Raw genomic sequence first — 18,427 nt, 5'->3', positions numbered from 1 at the left:
GATTTTAAAGCTTTGGTTAGGTTGTTTTTTACAATGTACTTGTTTTTTACAATGTACTTTTTTTTTAAACGAACAGTGCAATTTCCCAAATTACTGTGCATATTCCATATAAATTTTTTTGTGTTCTTTATTAGTAGTAATTAAATTACATCTCTGTTTTCAAAAAATCAGCAAAATGAAGGAGGTGAAACCAGCTAAATGTTAAAGACAGAAGTTGCATTTATGTGGTCTTGCCTTCTTTGCTGATCAGAATTTTGTGCACTAAGCGAAGAAGAAAATTTCCCAATAAATGGCCTTTTCCTTTATGCACATTTACATTTGACCATTTCCTTAAGTCCAGCGTTCAAGGTGAGGGTTCTTGTACATACTTCGTTTTGCAGTTCAGTCTTGAGATTTGTCCCCTAAGTGAGACTTTGGTTGTATTTTGGGTAATGTAATATGTTTGGTTTTGTGATGATGTGGCTGGTTGAGCAAATAGAATGAAGGCAGCAATGTCAGTGCTGTCTGTCTCCTACGGCCAGGCTGAAGGAAAGAATGGGATTGGGTTCTTGTGAGTAGAAGAATTTAAAGGCACCTCTGAGTTCATCTGCACATGGAACCTTTAGCTCATTACTCAAGTTTAAGTTTGCATATTCAGAGGCTGCATGCCAAAAACGCGTTCATTTGCCTTTACTGAGCTTGCACTGCAAGCTGGATTACAAATTCCCAGAGCAGCAAAACGCAGAAAGTCCGCCAGACTTGGAGCTGCTTGTGATGGTAAAAGTAAAGCACTTTAAAAAAGGGGGGGTTTAAATCAAACTGGTATTAGTGGGCAGAAAAGGAGAGTGGTTTTGTTCTTGTAGTAGGAAAGTCTAGTCTCAAAACTGGGGTTTACAGGAAATTTTTCCATTGTAGAAGGGTTCATATGTGTGCATATGCAAATATCCCCAGGGCCTTTATCCTGAAACCAACATATGAAGCAGATCCCCTTAAATTTAGCGTCTTTACCCCCAAGCAAAGCTTGTTGCAGAAGCTGCAGGAAAAGCCTTAATTCAGTAAAGTAACACAGGACGTGATATAATGTCCTCACCTTTTTAGCAAAGCAGTTCCCAGGAACAGATTAACTCAGAGGACTGGAACTCAGTGCCCTTGGTGCCAGCAAGTGATGCAGAGCAGCCAGAGAAGCTGCATCTTGCCTTGCGCGGCCATGGTGTCTTAGATCTCTGCAGTTAAGTGCTTTGCTGAATAGAAATCTGTGGCAAAGTCGTATGGCACGGCTCCCCATTCATCCTCGTCAGGGGCAGCGTTTGGGGCAGCACCCTTTTCTCTGTAGGGCATGGAGAAATTAGTCTAAACCCTTGTTGGGCTTTGTTCCTCCTGTACTCAATAGATGGTGCCAGAGGCTCCTTTTCCCTGGGACAGTGACAGCTTTGCTCCTCCTGCCAGCCCTTCTAGCTGTAGCCAAAGTGGTGATGCTGGAGGTTCAGGAATAGGACACTGGAGATGATGGTTAGAGGGAAAAGACAAAGGGGGAAAGAAAAAAAAACCTTTCAGGAATTGGTGTTTCAGAAGGACGGTGCTAAAATATATTTGTGTCTGTAGCAAGTGTGCTTGAAACCTGAGCAACACAAGTGTTGAAGTTGCCCCTATTTATGCAGTCTTTACGTGGGATATGGAGTTAAGGTCTGCACAACTGCTCTGTGTAGTAGGGTAGCGTGCGCCATTCCAGCAACTATTTGGTGATTCAGGTGTTATTTCTGTTGAGGCAAAAGTTTAGCCAAAAGGCTTTCTAGCTTCTATGAGTATTTTCACACACAGTAGTTTTGCACTGAGATGTGTGATATCAGATTGTAAAACAGTAACTCTTGTGTTTTTAATACCAGGTGCAACTCCAGTAGTTCCCACTCGAGCAGCAACTCCAAGATCAATGAGGAATAAATCACATGAAGGAATTACAAATTCTGTGATGCCAGAATGTAAGACTCCTTTCAAGTTGATGATAGGGGCATCTAATGCCATGGGTAGGCTTTATGTGCAAGAAATGGCTGGAAGCCAGCAACAAGAACTTCATTCTGTCTATCCTAGGCAGAGGTTGGGTAGCAATGAACTTGGACAGAAGTCTCCGTATCGTGGCAGTCATGGTGGGATGCCCAGTCCAGCTTCATCAGGATCACAGATATATGGAGATGGCTCAATCTCTCCTAGGACTGACCCACTTGGAAGCCCTGATGTTTTCACAAGGAACAACCCCAATTTTCATGGAGCACCCAACTCTAGTCCTATTCACATGAACAGGACACCTCTATCTCCACCATCAGTAATGCTACATGGTTCTCCCATACAGTCATCCTGTGCAATGGCTGGAAGGACTAATATACCTCTTTCCCCAACTTTGACCACAAAAAGCCCAGTAATGAAAAAACCCATGTGTAATTTTTCATCTGGTATGGAAATACCGCGAGCAATGTTTCACCATAAACCGCCCCAAGGTCCACCCCCGCCTCCTCCACCGCCTTCTTGTGCGCTTCAGAAAAAGCCATTAACATCAGAAAAGGATCCACTTGGCATACTTGACCCTATTCCTAGCAAACCAGTGAATCAGAATCCTGTTATCATTAACCCAACTACTTTCCATTCAAACGTCCACTCTCAGGTACCCGTGATGAATGTAAGCATGCCTCCTGCTGTCGTCCCTTTGCCAAGTAATCTTCCTTTGCCAACTGTAAAACCCGGTCATGTGAACCATGGAAGTCATGTTCAAAGAGTTCAGCATTCTGCTTCAACTTCCCTCTCTCCTTCACCAGTGACATCCCCAGTTCATATGATGGGATCCGGGATTGGAAGGATCGAGGCTTCTCCCCAAAGATCACGTTCTTCTTCCACGTCATCAGATCATGGAAATTTCCTGCTGCCTCCAGTAGGACCACAGTCATCCTGTAGCGGTATTAAAGTTCCTCCCAGGTCCCCAAGGTCAACGATAGGGTCACCGAGACCATCTATGCCATCCAGCCCTTCCACAAAGCATGATGGACTTAATCAATACAAGGACATCCCTAACCCATTGATTGCTGGAATGAGTAATGTATTGAATCCTCCAAACAATGCAGTTTTTTCTACTGCATCGGCTGGAAGTGGTTCCTTGAAGAGTCAGCCTGGTTTGCTGGGAATGCCTTTAAATCAGATCTTGAACCAGCACAATGCTGCCTCTTTTCCAGCAAGTAGTTTACTCTCAGCAGCAGCCAAAGCACAGCTAGCAAATCAAAATAAACTTGCTGGTAACAACAATAACAGCAGTAGCAATTCTGGACCTGTTGCCAGTGGTGGCAACAACGAAGGACATAGCACTTTAAATACCATGTTCCCTCCTGCTGCCAATGTGCTTCTACCAACAACCGAAGGGCAAAGTGGCCGAGCAGCACTGAGAGATAAATTGATGTCTCAGCAAAAAGATCCTCTGAGGAAAAGAAAGCAGCCGACTACCACGGTGTTGAGTTTGCTAAGACAGTCTCAGTTGGACAGTTCTGGAGTTTCCAAAGCCGGATCTGATTTGATCAGAAAGCAAAGCCAGAGCTCCTTTCCCATCAGTTCTATGTCCCAGCTACTTCAGTCCATGAGTTGTCAAAGCTCTCACATGAGCAGCAATAGTACCACCAGTTGTGGGAGCTCAAATACTGCTTTACCTTGCTCTGGTAACCAGATGCATTTTGCTGACGCCGGTGTGAACTCTGGCAGTCTCCAGAACTCACTGGCACAGAGTTTACCTTTGCGAGGGGACGGTGTGCACTGCCAGAACACAAACACTAACTTTGTCCACGGTACTAGCCCGGGCACAACCAACCATCTTGCAGGTTTAATAAATCAGATGCAGGCTAGCGGGAGCTGTGGGATGCTCAGTCAGTCAGGAATGGCTTTAGGAAATTCATTACATCCGAACCCATCTCAGTCGAGAATCCAGGCATCCTCCACTCCAGTGATACCAAACAGCATTGTTAGCAGCTGTAATCAAACAAGTCCTGAAGCAGGTACGTTTCCTTCTAAAAGGATACCCCTATGTTTGACTGCTTGGAAATATATGATGACTATTTTTTAATGGGTTCCTTTTACATACCTACTTTTTAAATTTGAGTTTACAGATATGAAAAGTCTGCCTATTTCATGCTGATATCCGGAAACTCAAAAATAAAACAAATGAGGGAAAAAAAACCAGCGGTAGACTAAAATATATCTCCCTTTTCCTGAACAAAATCATCTTGGCCTCCTGCCTATGACAGTTATTGCATTTATTAACTTCCGCACGCTCTGCATAAATAAAATCCATGCACTTTATACATACCCAGACCTCAGCTTTTGTCACTTGCCCAAATAAATTGGGAGTTTTTTGCAGCATGCCCTAGAATGCTATGGCTAGCCTGGCAGCGTATGACCAGGCTATACATGTGTTCCTTACTGCTTGCATTAAAGAGTTGGTCTTATCAGAGATTGGAAGAGATATTAGGAGGACAGAAGTTCACAAGATAACCCTGTGTTTGCCGTTATCATGATAATTTTACTAACCTGGTAATTAAATGGCTGAATAAACTGTATATTCAGTTGGAAGAGTGTAGAGAGATTTCCTGGTTTATTCATCAGTGAAGACTTGGAGAGGAAACAGGTATGCTCCTGTTACTACCTCTGTGCTGTTTAAAGATAAAAGGGAGACAGCTCAAAAATTTCTATTTCATTTAACTGCTACTGGTTGAACAAAGTATGCATTTTTGAAAGGTGGTGCTATGTTAATTTCTTAAGAAGCAGAAAGAAAACCTTCCATCTGATATTTCACTGTTTCAGCTTGGTTAAATTTCAAAGCGTGTGTTTGATACAATCATAGCTAAACTACATCAGGTCAAACGAAAGTGACTGTAAGCATCCAAGTGGTCTCTCTCATTAACCCAAGAAAGAACCCAATATGTATTCCTGAGCTTCCTTCAAGAGAGCTGTTTGCTCTTTAAAATACAGAACAGAATTATATACAAACCGAATTATATAAAAATAATTTTCTAATTTTATGCTGGTCACAGTTTCTGATGACTTTTAAAGGTTTCTCTCCATTCCTGGATAAAAAAGGCCTTTCTTGTTCCTTAGCTATTGGTGGTTTGTGTCGCAAGCAAGCAGCTATTAATCCTTGCATGGCTGTTTTGCCTTGTCATGCTGACAAAGAGGAGTATTTCCTGATATAGTCTGTCTCTTCTGAGACTTTGTACTCTCTTCTGAACAGAACAAAGGTCTGGTTTTGCCTTAGGAGCTTGCTTCCCTGTCCCGCTAAGCTTACTGCAAAATCCCTTTGGCAGGAACTCTTTAGGTTTCCGCCTCTGTGAGTTCAGTGGGGACCAGTGGTATGTGTGGGTTCTTCTGAATGGTCACTGTCCGCACAGCTGAAGAAAGCTGTGAGGTTATTGCAGCACTGGACTATGTTAACTTGCCTTCCAGAGAACAGAAAAGACTGAATGTTATGTGAGATAAGAACCTTTACACCAGCGGTTAATATCAAGGAGCTGAGCAGTAGTAACTCACCCCACGTCGGGTGAGGGTGGAAAAGGTTCAAGATTCCTGCAAAAAAGTCAGACTGGAACAGATTAACGTAAATTTTACGTGACATAAAAGTTATCGATAAAATGTTGCTTAAAGACCATTAAAGAGGGCTTCTAAGAACGAGAATCCAAGTTCATCCCCATGGGGGACCTTCTTGTGCCCGCTCCATCGCTTTGACCCAGCCATACACCACAGCGTGCCCCACTTTGGTGCGGGGGTGGCTGGGACCGCTCGTGAAGGCTGCCTTCGGGTTGATGGCACAGCTTGTCGTCATTCCTCTGGTAGTTAATCAGAGCCTTTGCTTGCATTGCCAGTCCTTGTCTTCAGGCAAGCCGAATTTCTTCCTGAGAAGGCAAAAGTTTATGTGAGGGAGAAGCAACAATAGTATCAGCTATCAAACTCCTGTGGGATGGCAGCGACAGAACAAATCTGTGCATGTGCCAAAGCCCCACAGAGAAAGGTTTCGACAGAAACAGCCAATTCAATTCTCATCGATAGAGGAGCAGTGATATGTATATAACCCCACCTGGGAGCTTCTGTTCTGCTGTGGTGTTTCTGCAGAATGGTATTTCTAATACCCTGGAGATAAGGGATGGAATTATAGGGATATAATTATAGGGCTTTAAACTGACACTTTTTTCCTTATCTAAATGATAAATGATATTTCTGTGTAGGCAAAGACTAGAAAGATTTGAATACATTCTGTTCCTCACTGCTGAAGGGGTTTGTTTCTGTAGTTTTGATGCTTGCAAAATACACACAACCTGCATTTAATCATTTTATTAAGTATCCTTGATGGCTAGAAGCTGGTTTTCGTCTTTAAGATGAAATTTCAGATTCTGTTATCTTAGTGTTATTCCCAGGGGCAAGGCTCTAAAACGGTGCATAAACCCTTATCCAGCCTCCTGCCTGAGTCATCACCGCAGCGTGGGGCTCAGGCGGGAGATGCAGATCTAATCCATAGCTGGGAAAATCCAGGTGGGGACGTTTTGTTGTATTTGCAGGAGAATGGAAGTGTTCTTTCCTTGAAAAAAGCATGAAATGTTGAGTATTTTGCATGAATAATAACTTTTAAAAACGGAAGTTAGTTACCAGCCTGCGTTCAGCCATGGAGACAAAACTGATAAGAGGTACGTTGTGGGTTATTGTGTACAGAGGCACAGAGAGTTGATAGTTTTGATGTCTGGAGCTGAGAGGTGCCAAACATGCCGCGTGACAGCGCGTTCAGGAGCAGTTCAGCTGAGCAGGATGTCTTCAGGAAACTCTTGTGTTCGTATTGGAGTTTGTGGCTCTTTTTTCTTTTTTTTTTTTTCTTTCTTTTTAAGTATTTTAATTGCTGAGTCTATTTTGTGTTTCTGTGCCAGCATTCAGAATAGCTGCTAATCAGAAAATAGTTCCTGAGAGAAAAAATACTGAGAGTCAACACAGTTAGATAGCTGGTTATTGCCTGAGCTTTTAATTATATTTTAATGACATGGACCACGTTCCATTATTCCAGCTTTTCTTCTTCCGCAGATAATATCTTTAGGTTCCAGGTAGTTTTCAGTATCAGTATGAGTGTGATGGAATTAAAAATGAATAAATACAAAAATAAAAAATTCTGTGTATGCAGTAGAAAGCTTTTGCAGTTTTCCAAGTTTGAGCCCTTGAAAACCAGTTACTCTCAATTAATTTTTATTAACAATTTCAGTCTCAGTTCTCGAATATTTGGGTTACAAACACTGTTCAGTAACAGCTGTCTTGCAGGAAGAGCTAGCAGCAGATCTGTATAGATTGTTTAGGGCTATTCCTTGGAAAACCGTCCATTTTCTGCCAGGAGACCAGGTTCTAGACTCACTTTTTCTAATGAGTGGTGTTAATAGTTCTGTTAACCTTTGACGCTGTGTTCCTCGTTAATCAAGCCCTCAGACTTCCAATATAAACTGAAGGTTTGGCAGCTTTAAGATTTCTTCGTTAAGCCACTTTGGCTCTCTTTGGATTTGTCTCTTCTTTTTGTAAAATGGGACCATGTCACTGCGTGATATGTTTTATCGTAGAGTCTAGCTCATTTTTTTTTTTTCTTGCTGTTAGAATGTGCCGTTAGTCCAGAAGTTCACAGCGGAGAAAATCTATATGTGTGTTGAACATTCAACGTGCAAATCCTGCTAAGAATGCAACACGCATAAGTGACGGCATTGATGGAACCAAGTGAAAAATTCTTGGGAGTAACAGCTATATACAGCTGATAAGGGAAGTCAAGGGAACTAATATAATAACCATAGCGAATAGAAATAAAGATGATAAGTTGTTTCAGATATCAGAACATCAGAAACTTGAGAAACTCTAGAAGTTTAGTAGCAACAAATAAAGGGCAGATTTGGCACACAAAGGCTACATCCCTCCCATAGACTCGGAACAGTAATTTTTACTGGAGAAATTTACCGAATAGAGAATAGTAAAATATAATGAAATAGGAGGAGCGCACAGGACCAATACTAATCAGTGAGAAGCTTCTGTCCCGCTCAAACATGGTTTATTTTAATATAGCCCAGTACAGCATCATATAATTGGGAATGGAACACTGTCTTGGGAAACAGTGACTCGAAGAAGGGGTTTAGGAGGCTTTGATTTATAGCCACAATGGGAACTGTCAGATCAGTGATGTGGCAGAAAAAAAGAAACTCCAGAAAACGCACAAAGAGAGAAGCCGGGCGAATCCTTGGAAACATAAAAAATGGGAATACGCAGTGGAACAGGGGATGCTCCTGGCTCTGTGTACACTTGAGAAAAGCAGAGCTGGGATGCTGTGTTCTGGCTAGCGGACACTCATGAAAGGTACAGAAATACCAGAGATTTCAAAGGAGGGCCACAAAATTGGTACGGGTGGTTGTCGATCAGAACTCGGGATGTAAGCCAGAGAGGCCAGGTCCGTACTCTTCGCTTACCGAAGATCCTGAAGTCAGGCTCACCTCCTGCACCGTGAGCTTGTGAGCAGGCTGGATGCCAGGGAGTTGAGCTGGATATGAAGTATTCCAGCGTTTGGGAATGCCCTGGAATCTGCACCTTCAAAAAAGTAGCCAAGGAATAGTATCTCTTCCTACAGGTATTTATACTTGGGCAGTATCTGAAAAGGTGGAGGGCTGAATGATTTTTACTTATTGGCAGACATTTGATGGCAACTTCCAGTGGCTGAAAGCTGGTAAATTCAGCATCAAAGAAACTAGTGGTCTCCTTTTTGTGAGAGTGCGAAACATTGAAGTACTCTGGCAGAGGACCTGTTGAGTATGTGAACAGAAAGAGTCTTAAAGAGACATCACCACCCAAATGTGCACCGGATGGTTCTGAACGATGATGGTGGTCGCTTCTGACCTCAGCATCTGCTCAGCTCCGTCCCCTCCTGCTGTCCCCCGGGCTGACCTGTGGGTGGCACGGGGAGCTGCACTGCTTTCACACTGGCGGCTCACAATACTCTCTGTGCTAACCTTTATAGTGCCTCATTATCAGGATTCAATCCCAGTATAAACAAAAGGACTCATGAAAGATTTTTTTTCTGCCAAACTGGGAGTTGGCTAGAGCTAGTCAAAGTGGAGCGGTCGGGGATTGCCTTCCCTTCACAGAATCAGAAACTATCTTGTTGATAGTCATACTACAGCTCAGATTAAATATCCCTTCAAATCAGTCTGGCCTTTGGTTTTTTTATTCTTCAGCAGCGTGGGGTGTGATCCTCGGGACGTGCCCCGCTGCTCTGCCGTTCGTAAAGTTTTGTTTTCTCTTGCTCTTTGCCTGTAGCACAAAGCTGTGTCTCCTGAGGAGTGAACTGCTTTAGTCTAAAGGATTTGTCCTTAGTCTAGGGGAGAAATGACTGCTCTGTGCCATGAACAGTATCACTTCACATTTCAGTTTCTGTGAACACGGGGTGGGGGAGTTTGGTAGTTTGGGATAAGTATTCTCGCTTCTGGGAGAGCTGTGAACATATATGCTTTAGATGGAAAGGAATGATACTGCAGTCGCATCCATATTTTGATGATGTGAGGAACCTAAAGCATGAATAAAAGGTTAAATGTACTGTTGGATGTAGTGGTAGTCATCAACATAATGTAGGCCCTTGCTTCTCCGAAAATGGTCTTTTCTATGTATCAAAGAAGATGGGGTATTTTAGAATATATCACATTAAATGTGTTAGAAGTGGCATATTCTAGTATTTGAGCCTCTGGATTTGCTCCCCAAAATTACCTTTATATATCATGGAATTGCAAAATCAGTAGAACTTTTTGACTTGAAATTCAGAAGAGTATCTAGCTGACATCCTTTATGGGGCTTGTTATGTCTGCGAAAAGTTTCTTATTCAACTTAAATAACCCCTAGACAGGATGCCAACCAGCTACTCTTCTAATTATAAAGCCAATTGAAATGTTCTCTTGATTTTGGGTTTTGGTGTTCACAGAAATGTACAGAGGGACTTTTCTCTGGTGGGGAGGTGGTGGCGAGGGGTATGATTATAGGTCATCACTGTTACTTAAAATCTGGCACTACTTTTCAACATTCTACCCTATTTTCCTTTGTTATTATTTTAGGGAGACAAAAGTGATTATTTTCCTATTCAACTGAAAATTGTAAAGAATGGGGGAAATGTTCTACATGAAGAATAAGATTTCCAAGTATTAGACATGTATGGTGGGTCAAGTCTGCTCCTTACCCTGCCATTGAAATGAATAATCTCATTTATTTGCTCTGTTTAACTCTTGATAGGAGATTTATGCACAAAACCACTCTCATTCTCTGAACATGAAGGAATGGCTGACTTAGGTATCAGCAATGTATTAAGTATAACTTAATTTTTAACTTGATAGCCTTTTATACCATCTGTGTAAACATACTTGCTACAAGGCTTACAATAGAGGAGAAATTTGGAAGTGGAATAGAGTTTATCTTTTCAAATTACCTCTATTTATGAATGTTTATTGTTAGCAAGTGGTAGCAAATTGGCAAAACTTAGGAATCAGCTCAATCTCTACTTAATTAACTCGGTTGTTTGGAACAGGGAGATGAAATGAGGAAGCCTTTAATTTTAGTAGAAGTGGAAAAAGGAAATGTAGGAATCATTTATTTATAGCTATATGAGACGTTGTGCGGGTTGAGTTTTGGTGAGTGGCGATCAGAAAAGGTAATAGTAACTGAGCGCTGGCGTGTTGAGGGTTATGACGGGATCACGTAGCGCTTCGCCCGCGTCCTGGGGCACGTGCTCCGAGTGCCAGGCTCTTTTGTGAAAGGTGTGCAGTTATACAGCGCTCAACGTTGCTACTGCATCCTTCATCCTTGTCTTTAAACTTGATACCTCAATGTATGTTAGCTGTGATCTGACCTCACCTGCTGTTTGGGGCCCTTCAGGCACTGCCGTACCCAGTTGGTGATTTGCAGTGGCGCTACCTCTGAGATAAATACCAAGATTAAAAGTTCAGCTCTGCTAAGCTCCGCTTACCAAGCACATCGCTTGCGTGGACACACAGCTTGGGTTTTTCTTGTGGTGTTTTGTTTTTTAGTGTTTTAATTTGCCAGTAGCTCACAGTCTTTTAGTTAACCAGACTCTTATCTGGTTAGGGCTTTAACTGGCATACATTTTTCTAGGAATTTATATTAATAAATTAGCAGATTTGTTAAAAAAAAAATAAAATATGCAGAACGATGAGTCTTATTTTATTAAAGATATGAATGTCAAGAAAAACTGAACTAATTACGTGAGGCTTGGCATACATATTTAGCTCTCCACATCTTACAAAAACACTCTTAAGCAGAACCAGTGGGCAACTCCAGAACTTGCTAGGGGGTGGAGTGGGGACTGCTGAAAGAAATAATGCTTTTTACTGAATTTTTAGTTTCCCAAATTTGCAGTTAAATGTTTTACCTCATCTGCAGTGCATCTCCCACAACTGTGAATGGGGGAATGATAAGAGGGTGACATCAGAGTAAGTGCCAACACCGAGTAAATACTGAAAGACTATTTCTGCATTTGTATGCTGTTGTCTTGACAGTTTTTTAACAGAAGACTGCTTCTGCTTTCTGTTAACAGCTAAGTGCATAAGAATACTTTTCCAAAGTAATTTTAAAAGCAGCAGTGATGGCAAAATGTAGAAGTCAGGAGAGACAGGGACAAGGAGAAAAGCCAAGACTGAAACTCAGGTGTTTTTTTTAAAAATGCCTAACTTTAAGGATTTCTGTTGTCCTAGAAACTGCTTTGGGCTTTTTGCCCTTGCCCCAAAATTTTGACAGACTCATTTTTGGCTGGGTCGCTTTTCAGAAGATGCAGAGACTGCATGCTCTAGTCCTTGCTGATTTTCATTCTTAAAATAATCAGTTAAAGCGAGAGTTTGAAAAACACTATTAAGTATGGGGCCAACCCTACAGCCGTTTTGTTTTAAGTAAAAAAACCAAATACGGCCATGCAGCGTTGTGCCGTTGGTAGTCAGAGTAATACGCTCAGCTGCTACAGTGAGAAGCGTGATATTATGGACAGGCAGTTAAATCTGTTTCACAGAAGAGCACGTTCTGTGTGGACGGAGTATTGTATATGACGGGAGTCCACGTTTTTAGCTGGTTGCACTGGCGTGAGAAGGATATTTTACTTCTTGGTCCATTGTTCGTGATTCCTCTGTTGTCCCAAGGGAGCGCGCAATCTCGATAAGAACAGCTGACAGTAGTTTGCGGTTAACTGCTGAATTATGGTTGCTTCGGAATTGAAAACACTATAATAAATGTGATACCAGATACATATCTTAAATGTTTTCCATTCCAAAAAGAAAATGGAGAATATAATTATAAAAATGTATAGCTCTTGGTTCTAAGTTTAGAGGTAAGTGATGGAATATGTAGTTAAAGCTAGAACACGTCTCAACTTTTTAAGGAGCATGAGGTCAGATCGCATCCATCAGCAATTACGCTTCTGTGCGAGTTAAGCCTCTTAAAATCACTAATTTAACAGTATTGCCACTGATGCAAACGGTGTGTTTGTATTTCTGAGTTGATGTTAAGTCTTATTTTATATTAGGATTGCAGTAGCTTCTGGAGGCCTCGAGCACGGGCTGGCGACCCTATGCGGTAGAGGTTGCACAAACCCTTTGAGATACAGTAGTGACTACAATGCCTAACTGATCTTTTGTACTTTCACACCTTCACCACCTCAGGGTAAGGTATGCAGCGAAACTTTCCTCTCTCCACTCTCGCTGGATCTTTTTGAAAGGATCTTGCAGATTTCTTCTGAAAAAGCTACCAACTTTTACCCTAGGAGAGGTTGTAAGAGGTGGTCGCTACATGACCAAGAAGTTGCATGTGAGCTTCTGACAAGGGCTTCAAAAACTTGAAATGTTCTATATTTAAAAAGCAATAAAGAAAAAATATTAAATAAAGCTAGCTGCATTTTTATTGAATACGCATAAAAGTAAGAATTGAGAAAGTGGTATGTATAACATGTTTTGTTTTCAACTCTTAAAATGTTTTAGATACTCATGCAAGTTCTGTACTTCTAGCTTCTTAAGTACTTAATACACCTGTCTTATCGGTTGTTTTTATTCTACAGATTCCAGCAATATATTGTTGAGACTATAGAAATATTAGACTACATAATGGATAGTTTCTTATAGAGAAATGCGTTGTAAAAAATTTTGATTGTATTTTTCTAATTGGTATATCTAACTGCAATTTTTAGGAAAATACATATATAGTTAACGTTCTTTAATTTGGTAGAAGTACTTTTAGTATCTATGAAGACTACAGTAGTTTGCTTTCGGTTTGAATTATCTGGTTTATAAGGAAGCCGAGCATTATTCACAGTATGTGAAATCATTACCGTTCCTGCATATGTTTATGCAGACGCAATTCTTCTTCCGCTGCAGAGATGTTACATGGGGTTTGACTCTTTACTTTTGTTTACTTTGAAATCAATACCTCATACCCCAACTCCGCTTTCCGAGGACAGCCACTGAAGCTCGCTGTCCAAGTCTTCATATTGTTCAAATCTTAATAGGGTTTAAAAACCAGGACTCAAAACAAGAAAGATCTCTGGCTATATCCTATAGCGTATATGTACATATGGGTTCCTCGCTTTTCATGGTAGGACAATGCTAAGGTATGAATGATAAATATCTTCCACTCTAATTGCTTTATTTTAAGTGAGCAGGGAGAGTAAATCTTCTCTAACACAAACTGGTTTCATAATACCCACTATTTTATTGCATCTGCTTAAGAATGCTTGTCAAGCAATACCTCAAAAAAAGGAACACAGATAAAATCCACACAGGAAGATAAACCTACTTTCAAAAGAAGAAAAAAAAAGCATACATAAAATACTATAGTAACGAAGAGGTAATTTTAAAAAAACGTGTATCCTATTCAATTTCCATTTATTTACTCCCAAAACATTTATTCAACCCTCCAAGAGAACAATAGATCTACTTCTTCAGTTTTCTGGATATTTCTTCTTCTCACTCTATTACAAAGACGGTTCCTTTTTCTCAACAACTACAAGAGAACTTTCGTCAGACGTCTGCGTCTGCAGGCACTGGAAGCCGGCATTTGTCTTAGGCTTTTATGGCTTCTAGTCTAACTCCTGCATCCTTTTTTCATTCTCCTTTTACTTTTAAGACCTTCTGATTATTAAGAACTGTTGTTTACTGAGCTAATATGTACGATGCCTTGGGTTTCCAGGATTCAAAATACCACGTTCCTATGAAACTTGGACTCAAACTTGTGATTTCCTTCTAGCTTTCAGCTCCCATTCACATTTCTCATCAAAAGCCTCCCAACTGTCATCTTGGAGCCTGGATACACTACTAACAAACCATGTCATGGTAGAGTTTTGGGTGAGCTAACGCACTGCCAAGAGTCTTCGGTGCTGCGGTGCATCTTCTTTTCTCCTGGCCATTGTCCTTCTCCAGGCCTGAAGGAAATGCAGGTGGTCCTGCTTTCCTTACAGCACTGCTGGCCAAGACAGCTTGTTTGCACAGGGATCCCTTTCCAGCTGACATCCACCATCTGGTTTCCAGTGTCGTCCTGCCCTCTTCTTAAATTCTAGTAAATACAATGTATGGGTCTAGATATCGCTTTGACTAAAAGACAGACCTCAAAGTACATCCAGAGTCAGTTCCAGGTCACTGCTGCTATGCTTTGGTGCTTCCGCCTGATTTGAAAGGACAGGCTTCTCATTAGGACTTTTTTCCCCTTGTACTCGCAGTGCAGCTTATACTGTTGCTTTGATGAGGCAAGGTACATTCTTCCGTGCTGTTTCAGAGAACTCTTCACGTGTTGACACTGCCGATGCAGGGCACCGCTTTCTTCTCATTGCACCTGGTCTCCTCCTGAGTCAAAAAGACAGGATTGCTCACGTTTGTCCTGGATCGTGGAGATTTTATTTTGAAGCTGGGGAAGGGCAGTTCAGAGGGCTCTCCAAGGGCTCTCATGGTCCTCCCAGAGGAAGATGGAATTCTGTGCCTTGTTCATGCAGCACTATCAATCACACTTACGGAAACTATACATGTTTTATAAAGGGGAACAAAATAATTCAGATTTTGCCATTTGGATTAGGGCCAAGCATTCAGAAGATGTCTAGCAGGACTATATATTGATGAGGATGGGTGCGCATGCATTTCTTCATCTGGAATATTGACTTGTTGGAGATGGTATTTTTGGAAGAGATCCAGAAATCATATGCTGGCAATTCAGTCTGTTGCTGGAGATAGATTTGTCCCAGAATGCAGTTGTAAATATTCTATTAGCTGATACCCGATTCAGGACTTCTCTTCACCAATTCCTATGATGTCTGTCTGTGAGGCAGGTTTAACAGAAGCTGGGGGAGAATATTTGCCGGTTTTTTCATTTTCCTGCTGAAGTCTGGCTGCTCATCACCTCTTCAACTCCCAAACTTCTCAAGTCTGGATTGAAATAAGGACACATTTTCTTCCTCCCACTCAGGATCCATCAAGATTCCCCCCTCTTCCCCCCCAGTAGCAACTAGTTAATTGCATAATTAAGCTGGAGAAAGGGAAGTGTTGAATGCGCTCTAGATCTCTCAGGTTAGATCTCCAGAAGCCGTGTTTGATGGGGGATAGAAGTCAGAGCGATCTTTGACAAAAACCTAGCAACAATTTTAAAAGTTGGAGATTTACTTCACACCAGATACTATTCTGTGTAGTCATTTACCTGAGTGGAATGGAAAATAGGATCATAAAGAAATTAAAAATAGAGATTAGCTCCACCTGAAAAGACCAAAATTAGGGTTTAGATTCATGAGAGGTCTATATACAGAAGAGTCTCCTCATGTCAGAATTAAAAATCAATCCATGTGCTGCTCAACACATAAATGTGATTTCTACTAGCGAGGGAAGTCTTTCTTAGCTACTGAGGAAAAGGCTTGTTTATCTGTCTTTCCCCTATTGCAGGAGTAAAGAGTTTCCAAAAAAATATTGCCTGAAACGAACTCATGCTTACAAAGTCCAGTGTATCAGACTATTCCTGCAGGTCGGGCTAAGCTGATGGTAGCCTGCTTTTATCTATATAACAGTAAGACTTTGTGTGGAAGGCAATTTACAAGTAGGAGGAATAGCCATCTGGAGATGTTCGGGTATTACCTGGTCCATCTTAAACTAGATTGCAACTAGAGAGACTAATGTTAAGTGTGTCTCAAAGTGCTGGGACAGATTTGCTTCAGTAAGCAATTTTTCAATCAGCATTATTTAAGAGGCCCTATGTATTTTTAAGTTGGTAGTCATCCATCTTGTGTCATTTGAGCGGTACAGCCGGTTCTTCTGTTAAAACCATACAGGAATTACTTTATCGTGATCTGCCTTAAATCTGTAGTCTGGTCTTTGGGACTTTTCCCAATATTTAAATCCTTGGAGTGCCAGTTCTGGATACTGATTTAAACAAAACAAAAAAAAAAAGTTGACATTTTCCCTTTTTTGTGAGCAAACAGGTGGTTAATAACGTGTATCACTGTGGGCTCTGTAACGTGCTGATCCATTACAGGCCTGGCATGAGGCTTTGAAACTATTATAAGTGCATGTATTGACTTTTCTCCGGTGAAACAAAAAGAGTTTGCCTGTAGCCACAAAGATTGTAAAGACTTCTCTATTACTTTTCTAACAATGCAGTTTAGAATATTTCAGAGATTAGTAAAAAAAGGAAGATGTGCGGTTATATTTTAGTTTTGGTTCTCTGGGATTTGTGGCATTGAATCTGAGTAGCCAGAGTTTATAGTTGTGTGTTAAAAATAAATAATCACCATGCACGTTGAATTTAATTTTATGTTATGCCGCTCATCCATATGAACCATGTTTTACTGTTGGCTTATTTACTTATTTACAAAAATAACAAAATACTAAAAGGACAAAAGAAGTGCGCACACATGAAAAATCTTTTTAACATGCCATCTCAGTAAGTCACGTACGCCTTGATGTGTAAACACGTGCTTGAGAGAATCTTTCTTTTTCCAGTTACATTCCATTTTGGAGGCATTGCCAGAGGCGGCTTCTCTCCAGAATTAGGTGACCGGTAGTAGGACAGATACATTGGCAGAAAACAAACTTAATTGCCATAGCAGTGGTTTTCATTCATCTCTACCAATAGGTTTCCTGTTACGGCTTCATCTTAGTTTTGAGTAATCTCTGAGCACCTTGTCTGGTTAGCAGCTTTTCATTGACTTGTACTGGGAAGGTGTCAATAATTTGGAAATCTGTGTTTCTGAGCTAGAAAGCTGGGGAGGGCGTGGGTGCCACTTGTTCGGGTCTACATGAGGCATTTGCCAGGCCTGGGGGTGTCAAGGTATAGAGCGTTTGCTTATTCCTGCCTAATCTGAAATGTTAAATACAAAACCATAAGTGGAAATCCAATGAGACGTATATTTTCAGTGCATGGCTGGTTTTTTTTCCTCAAGCGCTTATCTGGTTTTTTGTTCCAAACTGCTGCCTAGAGAAATGTACTTGTCATGAAATGGCTTTTATTGCTTTGTTAACGTATTTCTCATCACACCAGAATAGGATATCCTCTGCATTATGATTACAATTTGTTCTTACTTTATCTTTTGTTAATTTATTATTTAATTCCAGTACTGAAATGCGATAATGGTACCTGGGAGAGAGGGTGTGATCTTTCTTCTCTTGAGGTCAATGCAGTGCCTCATGTACTATGTTAATTTTGTACCTTTTTGAGTTGTCATAATGTTACAGTACTTAAAAAATGGTATTTTGAGTTACAAATGATGCAAAGCTTTCATTCAGTTCTTACCAGTTAACAGTGTAGTTGCATATCCCTTTTCAAATAGTATTTGTTTGGAAGAATGATAATTGATACTTTCTGATAATCAATACCGTCTGATCTCTATCATATGAGCTGCATTTGCAGGGCAGTTGAGAGTGGAAAATTATTTTATTGCGTCAAAACCACAGTTAAATATATTTATAATTATACAGGTTTGTATATATGCAGTATGTAATTTTAATACTGGAATGTTCTCCAGTGAATCACAATGAATAAAGTAGAAAGGCATAGTTCAAGGTAATTTCACTCGTTTTAATTCTCCTAGTCTCCTCTCATATGTTTTTTGTGTATGACCACTGTCAATTCCTGACTCTGCCTTAAGTAAAAGAGAATGAATAATTTATTTTATACTTCCACTTTGGTAAAGAGGTATAAAGAAAGCCAAATAAACTTCATTATTCTCTCACTCCTTCAGTGTCACCCCCTCATAGTAAATCTACCCAGCTGGTCTTTCTTTTCATGCCAAGCGATGGATATGACTAGGCCACCCCAATTATTTACTTTTTTTTCTTTATAAATTGTTGTGGAGGGTTTGCCTACCAACCTACATTGACCGTGATGTATTTTGCTCATTAGGTTTTATCATAGTCTTCATGAT

General features: G+C 40.7%; 2 protein-coding genes across 10 annotated transcripts in view; one reads left to right on the top strand and one right to left on the bottom strand.

Moving 5' to 3' along the window:
- ORC4 (origin recognition complex subunit 4) overlaps positions 1 to 18,427 on the bottom strand; it is a 446,994-nt gene that overhangs the window by 128,557 nt on the left and 300,010 nt on the right. The gene's annotated exons all lie outside the window — the stretch shown is intronic.
- The window catches only part of MBD5 (methyl-CpG binding domain protein 5), a 147,798-nt gene that overhangs the window by 106,763 nt on the left and 22,608 nt on the right, over positions 1 to 18,427 (top strand). For all 9 annotated transcript variants that reach the window (XM_075092768.1, XM_075092767.1, XM_075092766.1 and 6 more), the window contains one exon: positions 1,863 to 4,001. In XM_075092768.1, coding sequence (XP_074948869.1) covers positions 1,863 to 4,001 — 2,139 coding nt within the window. The remainder of the gene's footprint in view (positions 1 to 1,862; positions 4,002 to 18,427) is intronic.

The sequence above is a fragment of the Phalacrocorax aristotelis genome, chromosome 5 (genome assembly GCF_949628215.1).
Source record: "Phalacrocorax aristotelis chromosome 5, bGulAri2.1, whole genome shotgun sequence".
Classification (NCBI taxonomy): domain Eukaryota; kingdom Metazoa; phylum Chordata; class Aves; order Suliformes; family Phalacrocoracidae; genus Phalacrocorax; species Phalacrocorax aristotelis.
Note: the sequence above shows the minus strand (reverse complement) of the source record. Positions and strands in the feature narration are given on the sequence as shown.